General features: G+C 43.7%; 1 protein-coding gene across 1 annotated transcript in view; it reads right to left on the bottom strand.

The window, feature by feature from the left end:
* LOC126456053 (venom serine carboxypeptidase-like) overlaps positions 1-22,707 on the bottom strand; it is an 80,914-nt gene that overhangs the window by 39,495 nt on the left and 18,712 nt on the right. The window contains exons 2-4 of the mRNA XM_050091807.1: positions 21,988-22,174; positions 14,409-14,555; positions 11,320-11,394 (exon numbers count right to left, since the gene is read on the bottom strand). Coding sequence (XP_049947764.1) covers positions 11,320-11,394; positions 14,409-14,555; positions 21,988-22,174 — 409 coding nt within the window. The remainder of the gene's footprint in view (positions 1-11,319; positions 11,395-14,408; positions 14,556-21,987; positions 22,175-22,707) is intronic.

Raw genomic sequence — 22,707 nt, 5'->3', positions numbered from 1 at the left:
AAGAGTGCTCCTGCTGTCACACGAAATCGAATCCCAGATCATAACTCCACGTGTAGGTCCAGCATGTATAGCACACAGACGGGTTTCCTGCACGACCTCAAGTGTCCTTCTAACCAACACATGGCCATTACTGGCACTGGGACAGATCCAGCTTTCATCAGAAAACACAACAGACCTCGACCCTGTCCTCCATTGAGCTCTCGCTTGACACCACTGAAGATTCAAATAGCCGTGCTTTCCAGTCAGTGGAATGGACGCTACAGGGGGTCTGGCTCGGAACTGTTTTTGAAGTAATAGTCCGTTGTGCCACTGTGGTGCCAACAGCTGTTCAAATGACTGCTACAGATGGAGTATGATGCGCCAGAGCCATATACGCCCAACCCAGTTGTCTTCCCTCTCGGCAGCACCAGGTGGCCGTCCGGACCCAGGTTTTCTTGTGAGCATACATTCCTGTGACCACCGCTGCCAACAATCATGTGCTAAGGCTACCTTCTTCCCAAGTGTTTCTGCAATATCACAAAAGTAATATCCAGCCTCTCGTAGCTATATTATACACGTCTTCCAAACTCACTGAATTGTTGATAATGGCGGCTTTATCGCCTTAAAGGTATTCTTGACTAAGACCAAGTCACCACGTCCAATCTCAAGGATAAGTAAAACTGACGGCCTTTACATATTCGCAGTAGCGTTACTAGCACCACTCTTATACGACTGATGAGAAATTTGAATAGACGTTACTTTCAGATGAAGAAACAAACTTGCTAACTTTCGGTTACGTCATTCAAGTCCTTCCTGGTGTTGCTGTTTTCTCCGTCAGTGTACTTTCATTGTTGTTCGTCTACATGCACTCCATCAGCCAAGAGAGAAATTCAGTACATTAACGACTGTGCCATCACACTCGGTCAGTTATCCGGGCCATGTTTTCTGTGAATGACATGACTTTCCGTTCACATACGAAAAAATTCTTGTAAGAGGACGCTTAAAAATAATTCAGGCGCTGCAATATCTGAAAGTAAAGAAGCAGTCTGATCGAAAACTCGCCAAGCGCGCAAATTGAAATAAAGACATTTGCTGTCCAAAGTGTTTTTGTATGTAGCTTCATTACACTGCAAAACCGCAATCTAAATCTGCATACGGCGTCGGTGTTCCGCATAGCCAGAGGACGTTGACAGCCGTGAGGCGTTGGGTAGGCTCGACCCGCTTGCCCGTCGCGAGTCACAAGGTCAGCAGCAGCGCCGGTCTGGCAGGGCTCCAGGGCGCGGTTGTTGACTGCAGGGCCGTTCGTTGCTCCTGGTCTGGCTGACTGGTTCTTCCGCCTTGCAGGACCGCATCTCAGGCAGCGGCTCGTATCACAACACTTCCGCGAAACTGTAGCCGCTGGCTGTCGTAGGCCCTACTTGGCATCGGCATGCGGAACTTACCAACTTGTCATCAGTATGCACAGTGTTTCGCCCATCAGTCTGCACATTTCTACCAAAGTAATAACCTTTATTGTGGAACAAAGTATTCCTCTTTTACTGTTAAGTTCTTCGACATACAGATACCGATATCTAACTAAACTAAATAGCCAAAAAATCTGGTTCATCTGTGTAATATCGTGTAGGGCTCACGCTAGCACGCAGATGTGCCTCAACGCATCGTAGCATGGACTCGACTGTCTGAAGTAGTGCTGGAGGGAACTGAAAGCATGAATCCTGCAGGGCTCTCCATAAATCCCTAAGAGTACGAGAGGGGCGAAATCTCTTCCGAACACCACGTTACAACGCATCCCAGATATGCTCAATGATGTTCATGTCTACGGAGTTTGGTGGCCAGCGGAAGTGTTTAAAGTCAGAAGGGTGTTCCTGGAGCCACTCTACAGCAGTTCTGGACGTATGGGGTGTCACACTCTCCTGCTGGAATTGCCAAATTCCTTCGGAATGCACAATGGACATGAATGGTTTCAGGTGATCAGACAGGATTCTTACGTACGTGCCAGCTGTCAGAGTCTTATGTAAACGTATCAGAGATCCCATATCAGTCCAACTGCACACGCCCCAAACCATTACAGAGCCTCCACCAGCTTCAACAGTCCTCTGCTGACATCTACTGTCCATGGGCTCATGAGGTTGTCTCCATACCCGTTCATGCCCATCCGCTCGATACACGTTGAAACGAGACTCGTCTTCTGAGCAGGCAACATGTTTACACTCATCAACAGTCCAATGTCGGTGTTGACGAGCCCAGGCGAGCGTAAAACTTTGTGCCGTGCAGTCATCAAGGGTACACGAGTGAGGTTTGGGTTCCGAAAGCCTATATCGATGATCTTTCGTTAAGTGGTTCGCACGCTGACGTTGATGGCCCTGCACTGAAGTCTGCAGCAATTTGCGGAAGGGTCGCAAATCTGTCACGTTGAACGATTCTCTTCAGTCGTCGTTGGTTCCGATGTTGCAGGACCTTTTCCGGCCGCAGCGATTTCGAAGATTTCATATTTTACCGGATTCCTGATATTCACGGTACACTCGTGAAATGATCGTACGGGAAAATCCCCATTTCATCGCTACTTCGGAGATGCTGTGTCCCATCACTCGTGCGCCGACAGTACACATTTCAAACTCACTTATATCTTGATAACCGATCCACATCAGCCGCCCTAGTACTCTCGTAAATTCTTGCACGGCTGGAGAATCTAATTTCTTCTTCAATGCACCACGACACATGGTTCATGTTAGAATGACAGTGCATTTTACATATAGGCATACTGCTGCTTTGGCAATGTTTTCTCCAACCCACTTGCCTTACAACATGCGCGAACAATCCGCTTCGTTTGTTTTCAGCTCTTTGTGTACCATATAGCGCCAAAGACATGTTGGCTATTAAATACTTAAATTCTAGAATGACGTTATAACTAAGCACCAAAGAGTTTCTGAAAGAATATATTTCATACGATAGCGAATTTCGATCAAAATATTATTTTCAGCTGACTAACACATGTAAAGAAACAACAGAACAACAGAGTTAATTTTATCTGGAAGACAGTACAAATAAGTCGTAAGAGTCAAAAATACTCACAAAAGTTTCATTGCAGTTGAGGCTTATATGGAAGGTTTCTTGGAGTCAGAAATTATGAAAAACAAACTGCTGTTAACATGGAACCTTGTCATATCTATTGTATGTCTGCTTCATATCGTCATCCACTGGAAATGACACGGCAGTAAATTTTTCATACTTACACTAACGGTGTTGGGAGCCACAAGGAAACTAACGGCTTGTTCAAAATGTTTAAATGTGTGTGAAATCTTATGGGACTTAACTGCTAAGATCATCAGTCCCTAAGCTTACACACTACGTAACCTAAATTATCCTAAGGACAAACACACACACGCATGCCCGAGGGAGGACTCGAACCTCCGCCGGGACCAGCCGCACAGTCCATGACTGCAGCGCCTTAGCGAACAGCTTGATCAGCGTAGTCTTTACACAAGGAGTCAATCTGTAAGCACTCAACGACTTCTACATTTTACATCAGTGTTCAGGTTTGTGACCACATAACAAGATACCGGTAAATGGAGAACACGCTGTTAAATGGTAAATAAATTTCAGAATATGGTATGTGCGTTTCCGATAAATTGTCGATCTAATTCTCATGTTACCGCTTACGTATTTGTATTCACTCTGTATGTGCCTTTGTTTCATTTGCACACTGCGAACTGCTGATTCATTGCTAAACAGGTGCATGACCCACAAGTTTTCTGTACGGTATACGTTGTAAGTATACTGTTAAATCGTTGATATATGATAAGGGAAAATTACGGGAAAATGCACCACTGTTACTTTTTTTCTTTCTGTGTTGTCCGTCGTAGGATCTTTTGGTAATAGCCACAGAGGTCCGAAACCTTCTGATCGTGTTAAACCCACAGACTTGCGTTTATTGAATACAGCTTTATAAAAGAGAAAGGAAGTTTTGTTTCCGAAAACTGCAAACTTACCCTATTTGTCGTTTGTTAGTGTCAATAGGCATTGTTCCATTTAAAAATTGTTCGAACAATACACTTTCTAAGTATTATTACAATCAGTTTATTCTCTAAAAATACGAGCCCTGATTATCGACTCAGTCAGTGAAAATTGCACACCAATAACACTTTCTATTTCCGCAATATTTGGGGTGCAAGTTTCTACAACTGCTTATGCTAAAGAACTTGCTCCCCTTCTTGCAGAAATTTATAGTAAATTGCTTTAGCAAGCGACTGGAAGAAAGCGCAGGTCATTCCCGTTTCTAGAACACGCAATTATAGATGCATATCGTTGACGTCTATTTTAGAACTATGGAACATTTTTTTATGCTCAACTACTATGACGTATTTGAAGAATGAAAATCTCCTCTTAAAACTCAACATGGATTCCGCTAACAAAGATCGTGCGAAACTAAGCTCTCTCTGCTCCTCCATGAGATTCACAGCGCCGCGCCGTAGACAATGGCGCTCAGGTTGATGCCGTGTACCTTGACTTCAGGAAGGCATTTGACACCGTCCCGCACTGCCGTTTAGTGAAAAAAAACGAGCTTATCGAGAATGGGAGCAAAGCTGTGACTGGATTCAAGACTTCCTTGCAGACAGAACACAGCATGTCGCTTTTAAGGGAACAAAAAATGGCTATGAGCACTATGGGACTCAACTTCTGAGGTCATCAGTCCCCTAGAACTTAGAACTACGTAAACCTAACTAATCTAAAGACATCACACACATCCATGCCCGAGGCAGGATTCGAACCTGCGACCATAGCGGTCGCGCGATTCCAGACTGTAGTGCCTAAAACCGCACGGCTACTCCGTCCGGCTAAGGGAACAAAATCGACAGATGTAAAGGTAATTTCCGGAGTACACCAGTGAAGTGTGATAAGACCGTTGCCGTTTACAGTATACAGGGTGTCCCAGCTATCTTGTCCACCCAAAATATCTCTGGAACAATAACAGCTATTGGAAAACGACTTTCACAGGTATCAATGTAGGGCTGGGGCCCATGAATGTACATATTTGGAAACATTCTAAAACGAAAGCATATGTGTTTTTTAACACTAACTTATGTTTTTTTTAAATGGACCTCCTATATTGTTTCTTCAGCAATCCATAGCATGACAAAGCACATACACAATGGCGTTGATTGCATCGCAATATTCCCATTACATCCCGAGATATTGAGACACGAAGTTGACGCTTGAAACACCCGACATGCGTTGCTAGCGCACGTCCTGAGGCTCTGGCGTGAACCCCATGCTGCCCGTAATCGCGATGTGATTGACATGCGTAATCACACCTCCATACTTATCAATAGGTCCGAAACGAATAATACGGTCTGCTGCCATCAACTCTCATAAGCACATAATGGTTTCCCTCTTGCACATTTTACGTATCTACGTACACAATATGAACCAGTACCGATCGGTGTACACCCGTCAGGTTGTCTTATTTATCCTGAACACCCAAAATAAGGTTTATCTAATGCGTTATATGACCCATTGTGCGTTGTCCAACGTAGTTCCCACTACTGCCACAGTTACCACTTCGCCTTATTTATGATTTCCGACCCATGCAAACTCCTGTACTCCACCACCCTCCGAGCATCCCATTTGTTGTTGCTTTGGCGTGCAGTACACCGCTTGCCAGTGTAGTCGTGCATCAGAGTAATCTAGTGACGGCACGGAGGTAGTACACATTGTGAATAATCGTTGTGTTGTGGAACTTATACTGTACAGTATAATGTACACACATGAAGATATGGTAGAAATGCTGCTGATCTATGGAAGATGCACGTTGACGGGAAATACGTTATGAGAGTGCTTGTTTGTTGAAAGTACTGTTAGCGAACATTATGATTATTAAGTTAATATGTCTGTTTTCGACCCTACTCTACATACCTGTACTGTACCCTGTTGTAGGTGGACGAAATGCTGTTCAGGCAGAACGACTGTACAGAAGACGATTCCCTGACAAGCCATCGCCTTCGCGCCGGATGTTTGGTCGTCTCACATCTCTTCTACGTGAAACGGGAACCTTAAATCCAAGACCTCGACATCGTCCTAGAACACGCGCAGATGAACGTGCTGAAGTTGCTGTGCTCGCTACCATAGCTGTGAATCTCAAATCAGCACACGTCAAATTGAACGTGAAGTTGTTGTGTCGAAATCAAGTGCACAGCGTATTCTTAAACGTCATAAATGCCATCCTTACCATGTTCATTTACACCAGGCTCTTCATGGAAATGACTTCCGCAATGGGGTAACATTTTGTCGGTGGGCTCAGCAAAAACTTCTGACTAATCCAAATTTTTTTGCAGATGTTCTCTTTACCGATGAGGCATCATTCTCCAACAAAGGAATTGTCAATATGAGGAATATGCATTATTGGTCCGCAGACAATCCAAAATGGCTCCGTCAGGTAGAGCATCAACGTCCGTGGAAAGTTAATGTTTGGTGTGGGATTATTGGAGATACCATTATCGGACCTTTCTTTATAACTGGCATCTAAAATGGCAGACAATACTCCAGACTTATACGACACAATCTTCCTGTTCTCTTGGACACCGTACCTCTGAACCGGAGAATGGTCATGTGGTATCAGCATGACGGATGCCCTGCACATAACGCCTTACGAGCACGACGACTTCTGAACCGTAAGTTCCCTGGTAGGTGGATTGGACGAGGTGGCCCAGTTAGGTGGCCTGCCCGATCTCCGGACCTTACACCGCTGGATTATTTTCTTTGGGGAGCAGTGAAGGATGCTGTTTACCAACATGAACCAACAACACCAGAGGACATGAAGCAACACATTATTGATGCTTGTACAGCCATCAAAGAGGAAACAGTAGCACGAAGTAGGGTATCCTTCATCCGCAGAGTCACCCTATGTATGCAAGCCAATGGGCATCACTTTGGGCATGAGATGTGAACGCTATGTTTAGTATGTAGTGCTGGTATCACAGTGGAGGTTTCTACAAAGGTTCATTTTACCCAGTGATGTTAAGAAACATTTGTTTGCAACAATTTGTCATTTAACGCATTACATAAACATAACATTGATAATTATGTGATAATAAAACTAATTGGTTAAACATGTTTACATTCATCTTCTATGTCCTACCTGAACTTCCCAAATCAAATCATTTTTACCTAAACAACGGTAAAACTTTTAGTCGACTTGCTCGTTTCACTAAAACCATCAACATGAATTTTACTATTACGAGTGAATGATTAACTGTCACTTGCGCTAGATGTACAGTAAAGTAAAGTTTTAACGTTGAACGGCATTACCCTTTTAGTAACGGATTAACGATAAGCGAAGTTAACTTTGTGACTAACGTTGCGGTACACAGATATGTTAATACCTGTTGGAATGTACGACGTTAATGCAGGATGGCAGCAGACCGTATTATTCGTTTCGGACCTCTTGATAAGTATGGAAGTGTGATTACGCATGTCAATCACATCGCGATTACGGGCAGCATGGGGTTCACGCCTGAGCCTCAGGACGGGCGCTAGCAGCGCATGTCGGGTGTTTCCAGCGTCAACTTCGCGTCTCAATATCTTGGGATGTAATGGGAATATTGCGATGCAACAACGCCATTGTGTATGTGCTTTGTCATGCTATGGATTGCTGAAGAAACAATATAGGAGGTCCATTAAAATAAAAACATAAGTTAGTGTTAAAAAACACATATGCTTTCGTTTTAGATCGTTTCCAAATATGTACATTCATGGGCCCCAGCCCTACATTGATACCTGTGAAAGTCGTTTTCCAATAGCTGTTATTGTTCCAGAGATATTTTGGGTGGACAAGATAGCTGGGACATCCTGTATATAAATGATGCAGAAAGCGTCGGGTGCTCTTTAAGGCTGTTTGCAGGTGATACGGTTGTTTATAAGTAAGTAGCAACGCCAGAAGACAGTAACGATTTGCGGAATGATCTACAGAGAATTGATGAATGGTGCAGGTTCTGGCAGTTGACCCTGAACCTAAATAAATGTAACATATTGCCTGTACATAGGGAAAGAAATCCGCTACTGTGCAGCTACACTATAGATGACAAACGGCTGGAAACAGTGTCTACCGTAAACTGTCCAGAGCGACCTTAAGTGGAGTGACTATATAAAACAGTGGGAAAAGTAGATGCTAGACTCAGATTCATAGGAATAATCTTAAGAAAATGTAGCTCATCCACGAAGGAGCTGGCTTATAAGGCGCTAAGGCGCTTGTTCGACCGATTCTTGGGTATTGTTCATCTGTCTGGGATCCATATGAGGTAGGATTAATAGAAGAGATAGAGAAGATCCAACGAAGAGCGGCTCGTTTCATCGTGGGACCGTTTAGCCGGCACGAGAGCGTTACGGAGATGCTCAACAAATTCCATTGGCAGACGTTGCAAGAGAGGCGTTGTGCATCACGGAGAGATTTATTATAGAAATTTCGAGAGAACACTTTCCGGGAGGAGTCGGCCAACGTATTGCTTCCTCCCACATATGTATTGCGCAATGACCACGAGGAGAAAATTCGAGAAATTGGAGCCAATGTAAATGCTTACCGACAATCATTTTTCCTACGCGGTGTTCGCGAGTGGAACAGGGCTGTAGCGCTCAGTTAGTGGTACAAAAAGTATTCTCCACCACACACCATTACGTAACTTGCGGAGAATGATGTAGACGTAGATGTAGGTTATTCACCATGTATAATGAAATTTATACTACAAATTAGGTGCATGGCAACTTAAAAAAATAAAGATTACAGGACTGCATATGCCCTCTTACTCTGAAAATTGAAAACAGCATGAAAGCTGTACGTCCTTCTACCAAAGACACTAAACGTGGAGTTATGCGTTCCGAGAGAGCCTTGGTATGTTCCTCACGAATATCCATCCATGACCTGGGAAGATTACCGTAACGAACAAGTGGCTCACCAGCCATATCCCGTCTTCCATAGGTGCCTTGTGAGGCGGACGTACAGTACGGGAAGACGCATTGTAGAAATTCACATGAAACTGTGTGGTTCCAAAGACTTTTTCAAGTGTCAAACATCTATGAGGTACATATGCAGACGGAAGCGATGAATGAAGATTTGGACCACGGCGGGTTCGGCCTTGGTACAGATTTTCATTCATCGCTTCGGTCTGTAAATGTACATAAGTTTGAAAAAAGTTTGCTGTCCTGTCCCGTTAACCTATAGCAATATCGAGTCGTGTCAATAAGAGGCAGTACCTGCCGCTCGGAAGTCTCCCTGGTGCTCCGACTGCTATTCAGGTGGACGTCATTATGTAGAAGTATCAACGTAAACCATCACTTTCTGCGTTTGCCCTCTGTGCCCCTACTCTGTACGACAAGGTAGCCAGCCAAACTGCGGTCCCTAATGTGGCGTCTAACACAAACACACCCATCAGAACAGCAAACTTTGAAACAGGGCTTGTCCGAAACACTACATTTTGGCAGCCAGCTAATCGGGTACAGCGTTCACGTGCCCATGGCAATCTGAGCCATTAAAAGTTTTTGGACACTGGGAGCTGAGGAAGTGGTGTGCATACTACTTGTCCAGCTCTCGGCAGGTGGTGTCAAACCATTGATACAAACACTTTCTGATCCATGGCGTTGATCCTAAGTCGAGACAACTTAGACTGATTCAAGTTCAGCTTATTTTCCTATCGTCTTCTTGTCATCAGTTCCACATATTCATCACTGTTATTGCTGCATGACCTGTAGGAGCTGAAAGGGCTCAGTATACCAAACGCATTACTACAAGTCCGATATTTCCGTTCTGCATACAGGAGTTTGATTCCAGATTTCCTCTTTGTTACTGAGTTTGAGGCGGATCCATCAGATCCATCTCATATATTTTGATAATATATTAAGGAGATCAAACAGTTAACGTTACAAGTGCCCTATTCACTCCCCAGGACAGAAGCAGTGTACCCTGCCTCTTAGTGTACAAATTCAGCGTGCAAATGTGATAAAGTGTTGTAAATGTTTGCTTAACGTATATCTGAGGAACATGAGAACCACCCTGCTATGTACCTAGTGAGATGTGGAAAACAGCCTAAAAATCACATCCAAGCTGGCCAGCTCACCGACTCCTCCCCGTTAATTCACCAGCGGGATTAGATTCGAGACCGGCATACATTCCCGCCCCGAAAGCGGTCACTTTGACATGGGGCGGGGGGGGGGGGGGGGGGAAATCTGTTCTTTTGTTCCGATATTTATGCTGGATAAATATCATAGAAGCCAAAAAACTTCAGACACACTGAAATTATGAAGTACAATTTTCTCTTATCATTGTTTGCTTCTGATGCAGCGATGGATAATATGCTATATGGCTCTCTTATGAAACGCACCAAGACCTGGCATTAATTTTCCAAAGTTGTATTATTGTATTACAATCAACAGTTATATCTGTCAATCGATAGATCTCGTGCATGGTGCCGGGTTTATTACTACTGCTTAGCCGGCCGTTGTGGCCGAGCGGTTCTAGGCGCTTCAGTCCGGAAACACGCGGCTGATACGGTCGCAGGTTCGAATCCTGCCTCGGACATGGATGTGTGTGATGTCCTTAGGTTCGTCAGGCTTAAGTAGTTCTAAGTCTAGGGGACTGATGACCTCAGATGTTAAGTCCCATAGTGCATAGAACCATTTGAACCATTTTTTACTGCTGCTTACGTTGATTATTCTGCTGTATGATCTAAAGTAATAGTGTACTTAATTTAGATGCTCTGTAAATCCGTTGTGTTCTGACGTAAACAAAGGTAGTAAGCTATTTTTTATAACACATCTAACAAAATGTATTTGAAGATTGTTACTGTAATTACAAACTTAACGACAAGTAGCAATCATAATTTGTCTCGTATTATGTCTCAGAATGTCATAACAGTACTTTGTATTTTGTGCTGTCTCCTGTCTTCGTTACCCATGATATATGCTCTTAAAATCTCCGTCTATATCCAAGATGACATTTTGAACAGATATAATTGATTAAATCTACGAATGTTCGGAGTTTGGGGATAGAGATTATTGTAAAATTCAGCAAACTGTTATTCAAACTCAGTCCGGAACTGCGCGACTGCTACGGTCACAGGTTCGAATCCTGCCTCGGGCATGGATGTGTGTGATGTCCTTAGGTTAGTTAGGTTTAATTAGTTCTAAGTTCTAGGGGACTGATGACCTAAGATGTTAAGTCCCATAGTGCTCAGAACCATTTGAACCATTTTTTGTTATTCAAACGACAAGCTCTACATCCAGCTGTTTATGTTCAGATGACCTACGAAACATGTCACTATCTCTTAGCTAATAGCAGACAGTGTAATTACATACCTTGGAGATTAATGGGTTCGTAGGCGACCTTGTTGCGTTCCAGTATTGTGTAGCCCACTACCGGGATGTATTTTCCTGCGAACATAAGAAACAAATCGAAGGAACTTAACGTTGTAAAAGTAGTATTTGTTTCTTTACTGACATTCAATTGATCAAAACATTTCAACGATCCGCGCTTAAACATTTGCTTGCTGGCAGGAGAAGGAATATTTGTGGTGAGACACGATAAACGCTGTGCTCCAACGCTAAGTATGCAATGAATGAAAATGGTTTTTAACATTTTCCTCTGACCAGAATTGTCGTTTAGTGTACACCAGTGGGTCCTTCGTAAAACTTGAGTGTACCACAGCCGCAATAGAAGATATTTCTCTAATTTCAATTTTAAGTTTGCACACAAATAAAAGAAACTATATATTCTGAGCTTCTCGTACTATCAAGTTTAAAGGATTATTTCACAATCATTTTATTTTCAGTGATTTCAATCATGGCCCAACGATAAATAACCGAAGATGATGGGATTATAATAAATAATGCACGGGAGAGAAAGTGAATGTCTCACACTCACTGCAAACTGTGGCTGACTGGGTGTGGAGTTATCATTTCATTAATACTGAAAGTACTTTACAATGTCAGGTTTATCAACTGCAAATAGAAGACTGGAGCAGTGAGGCATAGTTAAAAATGTATTTACGAATTTTAATACTACGCTACTGGTTTTTCTTTATACGAAGTGTCCCATAATTTATGTAAAACCTATAAGAAAGAGTGAAATCAAACCGGAATAAATAGTGTTCACCAGATAATAAAAAGTGAATCAGCAGCAATGATTGCCAATACTTTACTACCTAGATTACAATTTCCTGTGTTCAGCTGCATGCCTAGGTAAATGAGAAGCAACTGTGAAAACACATTGGACTCGGTGAAGAATGAGGGAAGCGCTCTAGAGCCATAAACTGCAAGGAGACAGACCCCAGCCCTATGTACAGAATCGCCGCTCATCCACCATGTGACGAGAAACGCCAGACAGATATAGTGTCATGCCGGACTCGATTTTGGTACGCTGGTGCAGAGCGTCTGAAGGGAGACAATGCAGATTACAGCTCCTCGATGTATGCGTCAACATTTACATCTTCACGAGCGCTGTTATGGTCATGGGATGCATGCCGCTTGACAGCAGAGTCCCGGTAGCACTGCCTCTGTGGAGGGAAACAGCGGGCTCTCAAACTCTGCCGAAAATGACGGCCTACGATGATATCCTACAATTAGAAAGTGGAAGAAGGGAAGAAAGTTTACAGTTCTTTTGAAGGTCGTGAGAGACCGTCACCTCGCTCGAATGCCGCCAACCTGAATTTAAAGTATATGTGGAAAAGACTGCCAAGGATTTACATAAATAATTTAAAAGTGGGAGTAAGGAGTGCAACTTTACTTATGGGGGTCCTACAGAATTAGCCAGTGTAGGAAAGTGGGCTGAGTAATGGAGAAACTGGACACATTTTTGGAGCGCCAAGCTTAAAAGGTTTTTTAACTGGTTAATCACCTGAAACACAAGTAAGGGGGGCAAACCAGAGTCTTGTAGAAAAACTTCTTATTGGTAGGCAAGCGCAAGAATTATTATTCAGCCAATCAAAATCACGCTGCGCCGAAAAACTCAGAGCACAGAGTTTTCCTTGTTGGAAGTGCTCTGTAGGGAGTTACCTCTCAGGCTGGCATCTTCACAGGCAGACTTCTAGGGCAGGCCTCTTCTTTGGCAACTTCACTTCTACACAACTTCTCCAGGCTCGTCTGCGATGAGAGTCTCATCCAGCCAAATTAAGCTTAGACAAAGAACAGGGAGGGGTAGTTGGAATCAAGCAAATGGCTGATTTTGGAGCCACATCTGTCACTTGCTAGTTATACGTATGGCGAGATCCAGTTGCAATAGCAAAGCGATCTCTAGGGAAAGGCAAATCATTGATAAACGGTGTTCGGTAATTTCAGTCTTCATTCCGAAGACTTGTTCGCAGTTATAGGTTCAACGTGCTTTCATCCCGGCAGAAGATGCCCATGAATACCCTTCTGTAGAATTTTCTGTCTCTCTGCACTAACCGTTGGCGATCACGATACGACTCCCACGCATGTAAGTATGTTCATTCACTTGTTTTGCACTCCAGATCCCCTATTAAAGTCTGCTAAGGCATTAGCTTAGCAGTTTCAATTATTGTTATACAAAATTCTTGTGAATTTTATTACATACGTGTAACAAACTGCATTCATTGAGATCTTTGTTTACTTTCATAGATTAATTCCTTTATAATTGATCCGGTGGGTGATGATTTACTTATTTCACATATTACAGTGCGAATTAATATATTTAATTAGAAATTACAATTAAAGTATCCTCACGATATACAAGAGCTAGGAAACAACAGTTTAACGTCCGACAGCACTGGATTCCCTGCCAGCCAGAGCACCTTGCAAACCCCAGAGAGTGCCATCACCACTACGGGATTGTGACACGAACCCATCCACTACCAGAATAGTCTGTAAGTACCACAGCTATGCACACGTCCGGTAGTTTTAGCTATTCTCTGCATCACCGCCAGTGCGAGTGATCATAAACCGTGCTCTACCCATCCATAGTAGGATAGAAAACGGATCCGATAAAATGGAGACAAACACAAATTCTCAGTCCTGTACTGTTTGGAAATTACTACACTCCACTGCCTTTTGTCGACACTAAAAGTGAGAGGGTTAAACTGTAAAATTTAATTATTATATTCTGTATTAGGTGGTCCATCAATCGTTCTCGATTCCACGCTGTTATTTTCTTTCACCCATTGTTCTCTTTTCCTTAGTTTCGCGCGACACTTCTCTTCTAGTTATGACATGTTCCCTGGCTCTCACACTCGTCATGCGGCTCGTATAGCAGCAGAATCAGTAATGAAGGTGGTGTAGACATTCACAGTCCACATAACACACCTGTTCTGTAAATAAGAAAATAAAAAAAACATATATTTCTCATAACTCATTTAGGTCTGCAGTTGTCCACAGTAGCTTTCAGGCAGTTGGTCTCATGTGAAGCAGTAATAAGTACAGCAGTGGGTAAGTACCGGCAAAGGATTCTCCTGCGACGAAGAAGGGCCGTTCCCGGAGTCCCGGGAAGAGCGTGAAGAACTGCTGCAGCGCCTCGTACAGGTCCTCGCCTACCTGCGGCATGTCCGTCGCGTAGCCGTCGTCGCGGTCCGTAAAGCTGAAGCCTGCAACGGGACGGCGACTCTGAGTTCTTGTCTCTCACGGAAAGATTAAGCACGCAGTAGGACAGGTTGTGTGTTTTCAGTTTAGTGATTACAAAATTTAGTCATATGAAGAACGGAATTTGCATTATTATTAGCAAAGAACATCAATGAGAAAGTTATTTTTAACTATAATGTTAGTCTATGGTTATATCAAAGCTTATCAGGAGTCAGTATTTCCATTATGCTCTCACTAGAGAACTAATAGCAACTTAATGGAAATGTTGACGCAATCATCGGCTAAGAAGTGCTTATGAATTATTAACAGTGACCAACCATTTGAAATCGGTATAACCATTAAACATTTTATTTGAGTATTGACTAAAATAAGCTTTGTCGTTAACGAAATTAGCACTAGTTCTTTTCCGAACGGTGTCATACAGCATTTGCATCCTACCGCGTGGTAAGGTGTCCTACAACTGCTGTAATTTGCACTCCATATCGTGCTTGTTGCTACTGAACACACGTTCTACCAAATCTCCAAGGAAGCACCTCAAGATCGTGCACACAGTTGGAAACGACACATGCCACGCGTGGACAAGTGTTGCACTGTGGAAAATTGGAGCCAAGATACCGTCTCATGGGAGACAACACGTGACGACGCAGAGTGTCTTGTGATATACTGATGATTACCTGAATTGATACCAGAGATGACTTCAGTTCATAACCGTTGTCTCTTCACAACTTGACGCTAGGAACAGCATTGGGGTGTCTGTCCAAAACACTGACAAAATGTGTCAGTTCTCCACATCGTCACGACACTCGCACAAGATGGTCATCAGAACAAGTGCAGATCCAAGGTTCATAGCTCAAAATGTTGCGATGGGGCTCGTCAGTAGACCCCACGCTTTCCTAGTTAGCAGCATCCGGTTCAAGGGACGACGAATCAGCAGCAAGTCTCCAACAAATGAAGCATGACGACAAGGTATGTCGTAGTGAACACATTGCTTCCGCCTTGCTGGAAGGAGCCAATATGAAGCAGTTACGATGTCCTTCGTTCACACTATCGCTGTGTTCCAATGCTGACTGAGATTTTGTCGACTTTGACGATGCGTGTGGTTTCCCTCCTCCTCTCTTTCAGCTCAAGATCTGACCTTTGTCACATCCAAACGCCCCACATGCCCCGCAAGGTTGAATATTGAACAATTCGACTAGCTGGTCACACGCAAATCTTCAATGATGCCTCCTCCAAAAAAGTTTTATATCACTCGCATGACTAGCATAGTTAGTGTTTTTTTATCGCAAACCTCTTTTTCTGTGCTCTTTACACCACGAGGAATAGCTGTGCATGTGCAGTGGAAGTAAAATTAAACCAGAACTGCTCAACAGAGCCCGCTGTGTTTCCAATCACGAACGGAGCAGTGTGTCTGATATACATCGTTCAGTCCGTCAGTAAACCTCGAAGGATCATTTCAAGACTAAGCCGTGAGTGCATTGCCATTTTACGGGAAGAATGACTGACAGCTCGGGAAATTGCTCTCAGAATTGTCGTACACAACAGCGACGACATTCAATTATTACACCACTATCATGAACACACAGCGTTAAAGACCCCTCGCATTAGTCGTCCATGGTGCACAACACTAGATGACGGTCGAAACCTAGACGGGTTGGACAAAAATATGTTAACATCGCGGAAAATGCATTCTTGAACGTACATGCATGAGATAGCCAAGTCCTCAACATGCGCTGTTGTATTTGACCGCGAACGACAGCTGTGTGTATAATGTCCTCAATCGTTGCAAGTGCCAGTCGTGGTCCAGTGTTCTGTATAGTAGTGAGTGTATTATGTCGGGGCTAAACGAATTAGAATATGGTCATATTGTTGGTGTTCGTGTGGCGGGTTCTTTCATAACTATGGTAGCCGCTGTGAAGAGGCGTCGTATAGAAGGTTTATACCGCATACAATGAAAGCGGGAAAACATAACAGGCTAAGTCACAAAGCGGACGAAAGTGTGTGTTGAGTGACCGTCACAGACATTAGTTGAAGAGAACTGCGACGAAAAATAAGAGGAAGACAGCTTCAGAAGTCATTGTAGAAATGAAAGTCGCCCTCTTGACCCCGTAAGCGCCTAAAAAACGCGAAGGGAGCTCCGGAAACAGGAGTTCCAAAGCCACAAATCAGTGCTGCAAATGCTCCTAACAGGGAAACGTGATCATGAAACTATAAAACCTCGACTATGGAGCAGTGGAAGAAAGTCAGTTGGTTGGATAAGCCTTGTTTCACATTGTTTCCAACTTCTGGCCGAGTTTACGTCCCTAGACTGAAACATGGCGGGAGATTGGTGATGAGTTGGACAGCCATATTCCATGGGCCCTATAGGTATCGCGCTACTGCCAAGGATTATGTGACCGTTTTGGCTGATCAGATCCATCTCATTATAAAATAAATGTTCCCCATTGGAGGTGCTGTATTTCCAGAAGACAGAGCTGCTGTTCACGCAGCCCGCATCATCCATGAATGATTTTGTGAAAAGGAGAATGAATTGTCGCGTCTCCCCTGGCCATAAATTACCAGATACCAATATTACTGAACCTTTGTAGTCTACTTTGGTGAGAAGGGGAATCACACCTATTTGTCTGAACCTGCCACTACTTCGTACGAGGCATGTATAAGAGTTCCTTCAAATCCGTACGAGACCTGTATTTCTCCATTCCAAAACGACTGGGAAGCTGTTTTGAATGCAAAGGGTTTCCTACAACGTATTAGACACGTCTTACGTTTTTCGTGTTTCTCTATTTTCGTGCAATCCCTGTACAAGTTATGGATGCGCTCTTCTTCCTTTGGAGACAAATGGGAGAGCTGTGTCGGTACATAATATCAATTGAGCGTCAGGCGTTCATTAGGTACTTCGGTACAAGCTCTCAGCCTCTTTCTGCGCGAAGAACGTTGGCAAAGGAAAACGTTTCGCGGAACTTGGATCATTGGCGCCGCATTTGTCTTCATCCATGACTGCAGGATTTATAACGTATTATGATCGTGAAGGAAGACCGTGGAGGTGGTCAGGTGTCTATAACCGTCTTAGACAGGCAGTCTAACGGGTTCTGCAGAAACATGGACCAAACGGATTATGGGACAAAATGATATATGAACGTCGGACGCGTCTCATCGACATAGAGAGTAATTTGGGTGCTGTACTGTATATGAACAGGGTGGTGCAATCTAATGTTCAGCCCAGAGACACCGTCTACGTGATGGGTTCGTTTTTCATGACGTTGATGCAGAAAAGCCTTCCAAAGCTCATTTAAATTTTGTCTCTAATACTGGAATTCCTATCTTTTCTATGCCAACTCTTGTTTCTTCTTCTAGAACGTCATCAGACATGTCTTTCCCTTCAGAATTTGAAAGAGCTTTGGAAGGATTAAGACAAAATAAGGCAAAACGTATACATAACATTCCATCGGAATTTCTTAAATCATTGGCGGAAGTGGCAACAAAACGGCTATTCAGATTGGTGTGTGGAATTTATGAATCTAGAGAAATACCAAATGACTTTTGGAAAAACATCATCCGCACATTTCCGAAGACTGCAAGAGCTGACAAGCGCGAGAATTATCGCATAATCAGCTTAGCAGCTCACGCATCCTATTTCCATCCATACAGAAGAATGGAAAATAAAACTGATGCTCTGTTAGATGATGACCAGTTTGTCTTTAGGAAAGGTAAAAGCACGAGAGAGGCAGTTCTGACATTGCGGTTGGTAATGGAAGCAAGACTGAACAAAAATCAAGATATATTCATCGGATCTGTCGACCTAAAAAAGCGTACGACAATGTAAAATAGTGCAACATGTTCGACATTCTGATAAAAGTAGGGTAATATACGGTATGTACAAGTGCCCAGAGGGAACAATAAGAATGGAAAACCAAGAACGAAGATCTCGGATAAAAAGTGTGTAAGACAGGTATGAATCCTTTGTCATTACTGTTCAGTCTACACATTGAAGAAAGAATAACGAAAATAAAAGTTCAAGAGTGGAATTAAAATTAAAGGTGGAGGAATATCAATGGCAAGATTCGCTGATGACATTTCTATCCTCAGCGAAAGTGAGTCAGAATTACAGGATCCGCTGAATAGAATGAACAGTCTAATGAGTATAGAATATGGACTGAGAGTAAATCGAAGAAAGACGAAGGTAATAAGAAGTAACAGGAATGGGAACAATGAGAAAATTAACATCAGAATTGCTGATCACGAAGTATATGAAGTTAAGGAATTCTGCTACCTAGACAGAAAAATAACGGACGGAGCAAGGAGGACATCAAAAGCAGACGAGCCTTGACAAAAACGACATTTTTGACCGAGAGAAGTCTGAAGAAGAAATTTGTGAGAATGCACGTTTGGAGCACAGCACTGTATGATAGTGAAACATGGACTGTGGGAAAATCGGAACAGAAGAGAACCGAAGCATTTGGGATGCGGTGCTAGAGAAAAACGTTGAAAATTAGGTGAACTGATAAAGTGTGGAATGAAGAAGTTCTCCGTAGGATGGCCGAGAAAAGGAATACGCGGAAAACACTGAAAAGGAGAAGGGACATGAAGATAGGACATCTGTTGATATATCACGGGATAACTTCCATGTTACTAGAAATAGCCCGCATCTCGTGGTCGTGCGGTAGCGTTCTCGCTTTCCACGCCCGGGTTCCCGGGTTCGATTCCCGGCGGGGTCAGGGATTTTCTCTGCCTCGTGATGGCTGAGTGTTGTGTGATGTCCTTAGGTTAGTTAGGTTTAAGTAGTTCTAAGTTCTAGGGGACTGATGACCATAGATGTTAAGTCCCATAGTACTCAGAGCCATTTTTTTGTTACTAGAGAGACCTGTAGTGGGCAAAAACTGTACAGGAAGACATAGGCTGGGACAGATCAAGCAAACAGTTGAAGACGTAGGTTGCAAGTACTAGTCTGAGGTGAAAAGGTTGGGACAGGAGAGGAATTCATGGCGGGCCTCATCAAACGAGTCAGAAGACTGATGAATGCACAAGCATACCGCGCCACACCAACATCCTGGAGGCGGGAATCAAATGAATGGAATGGCTGACGATATCTCGTGATATGAATCTGACTCAGCATGCTAGGGATAAGAAGAAACTTGCAATACATCCTGGCTGAATCCCAGCTTATACTCTGGATGACGTCAGGAGTGTCGCCATAGAGGAGTAAAACAAGCTTTAGGAGAAACATGTCGAGCATATTCAGGACAGGATATCAATGAGGATCCAGGAGAGCTACGGTGCACAGGGTGGAGCAACATGATACTCAGTAGCACACTGGGGTTTCTTAGCTGCAGACAGATCTGGCCTTCGTACAGGCAGCTTTTATTTGCTCATTGACTTGTTTTAATATTAATATAGATTAACTTTTTTTAGTTCAAGAAGGGTTATTCTTGCATTCCCTGCTCTTCTTAAAGTCAAGCAAATAGACAGACGATACTCAGCATTCCTGGGAATTCAGGTCTTCCTCTTATGCACACAACTGCTCATTCTAATGCCCAAAGATATTTGAACAGTTTTGTGCCGTTGTCTGTCACTACACTGATTTTGTTTTATAGAATAGAAAAATGTTTTAAGTAATAGCTATTGGAATGAAACATACAGCTTAAAACGTTTTGTGCCTGTTCTATTATTACCTTATTTTCTAGAACGTTACATTCTGTAGGACGTTCTTTACACTAATACGGTAAGGTGTTATTTTGAGTTCAATCGGCGACATAACAGTTTACATTACCTATGAAAGTACAGTTGTTGTGCGTATGTTTTGCGATTACTTGCAGTTATTTTCGTGATGTCTGTCCTCGTTTGCAAACTCATTTTTTCTACAAACACGTACAGAAACACGGTACACGTTTTTGAAGGATCACACTTGCAAGTTAGTTTATAACTCTACAGATTTCACATAATTTTGTCTGGAAACACGACCGTTGTTAGAGCCTCAAAGGCAAACAACGATTATAAGTTTGAGCAGCTTGTTAAACAGTATGAATATTAAAAAAATCGACAAACTAAAGGGACGGATTCCTGACTGGAAATGGAGGAAAAAGGTCCTACGAACACGCGTCCGGACATGCATCGTTGCCATGGTAGATGGCGCTGACAACTGAAGAACTGAAAGTTCCTCTCACCACCTGCCTTGTATGTTGCAAGCTGTGCGATTGATGCAGCGAACTGTAAGCAGCAGACTGCTCCGTTATTCATGTCGGGAAGAAGCAGCGATGGCGTTTGTGTAGGCCAAGCAGATGAAAAAGGTCGAGAGGCAGCGCGGTTATACTGAAACAAGTACCATCACAGACACTAAGCACATCAAACAACATTTTAAGCCCTTTTTGGTCGTTCATGTGATCATGGGTCCTTTCAGACAGACGAAGGTGTAGGGAGACAGCGTCGGACTGTACGTAAGCCAGATTTGAAGGACCAGGTTCTGTAGGATATTGAGAGGAACTCTAGTATCAATTCCAGGCTAGTGGCTCGCCAGCGTGGTGTATGCCAGAGAACGATTATGTGTAAGCTGCATGAGAACCGCTACTATCCCTATCACCTACAACGAGTGCAACGATTATAGCAGAGGATTTCCCTCTACGGGAAGTATGTTGTCAATGGTATTTGCAGCAGACCATCACACTTATGTGATTTATGTCATCAGTCCTCTTCATCGACGAAGTTACTTTCACCAGAACTGGCATCATCAGTCTGTATAATCATCATCTGGGCTGTTGAGGCGTCTCATCAGCATCGCTTCTGCATCGTGCGTGGGCGGATATTTTCGGCGACCACATACTTGGACCGGTTATTATCCCAGAACGCCTCGTCGGAGGAATGTACCTGGACTTCCTGCGGAATACTTTGCCTGGGCTTCTTGAGAATGTGCCTTTGGCAGTACGACAGATTATGTGTTTTCTGCATGACAGAGCACCACTCCACTTCCACATTACAGTACCTCAACAACATCTTCTCTGGATGTTGGATAGGATACGGAGGCTGTGTAGCACGATCTGTTAGATCATTGGATTTAAGCCCCCTGGATTTTTTGTCTGAAAAGCGTTGTGTGTGCTGAACCAGTTCCTGATATGCATACCCTCCAACGACGTGTTCACGATTCTGTGACGCTATCTGGGGAGAGAGCGGAACGTGCGAAAGAGTGCGGCAATCCATGATCCGACGTGTGAACACATGCATTGCATCCCATGGAGGCCACTTTGAAAATCTGTTGTGACGTGGATACGATACATCTCTGCACTGTGTTTCGGAACGATTTGTTGTCGTTGCAAGCACACCGTCCGTTGCCGCACACATGTTCATAGGATCTTTTTCCCTCCACTCTCAGTCGAGAAGCCGTCCATGATATTTATTGGTTTTACTCATGTGCGTTGTTACTATCCGTCATGAGCGGCGCAGGACACCTACCTGTGCCGACGGGGTTGTCTATGAAGAGGAGCGAGTGTCCGTGGTGCCAGGAGTGTGGGTTGGGCCGCAGCGTGGTGCCGTTATTGACGACGGAGAAGGGCCCCATCTCGGTGAAGAGGCCGAACAGCGACGAGGCGCCGGGCCCGCCCTGCAGCCACAGCACGATCGGCGACTCCTCCACGCGGATCTGAGGAAACACCAACCAGCAAGTAGTTCAGTGCCAGCCTCACACCGGCTCTACACAACATACAGCAGGGCAAACCAATGTGTTTCTACGATGAATCTTCCACTCTGCAGTTGTGTGCACTGTTGGGAAACTTCCGCAGGCCGCGATGGCCGAGCGGTTCTAGGTGCTTCAGCCCGGAACCACGTGACTGCTACGGTTGCAGGTTCGAATCCTGCCTCGGGCATGGATGTGTGTGATGTCCTTAGGTTAGTTATCTTTAAGCACTTCTAACTTCTAGGGGACTGATGACCTCAGATGTTAAGTCCCATGGTGCTCAGAGCCATTGAACCTTTTCTTTCTTTCTTTCTTTGTTTTTTTCTTGGAAGCTTCCTGGCACACTATAACGGTGTGTCGTACCGGGACTCGGAACCTAAAAGTGGTCATTCCCGGGCAGCGCTCTGAATGAAAATTTCCTACCACATTAATAACCTCTTCAGTCCGTGGGTGCACATACACTACTTGGCATTAAAATTGCTACACCACGAAGATGACGT

This window comes from Schistocerca serialis, chromosome 2, assembly GCF_023864345.2.
Source record: "Schistocerca serialis cubense isolate TAMUIC-IGC-003099 chromosome 2, iqSchSeri2.2, whole genome shotgun sequence".
Taxonomy (NCBI): Eukaryota; Metazoa; Arthropoda; class Insecta; order Orthoptera; family Acrididae; genus Schistocerca; species Schistocerca serialis.
The sequence above is the reverse complement of the archived record's forward strand: the minus strand, read 5'-3'. Positions and strand labels throughout refer to the sequence as shown.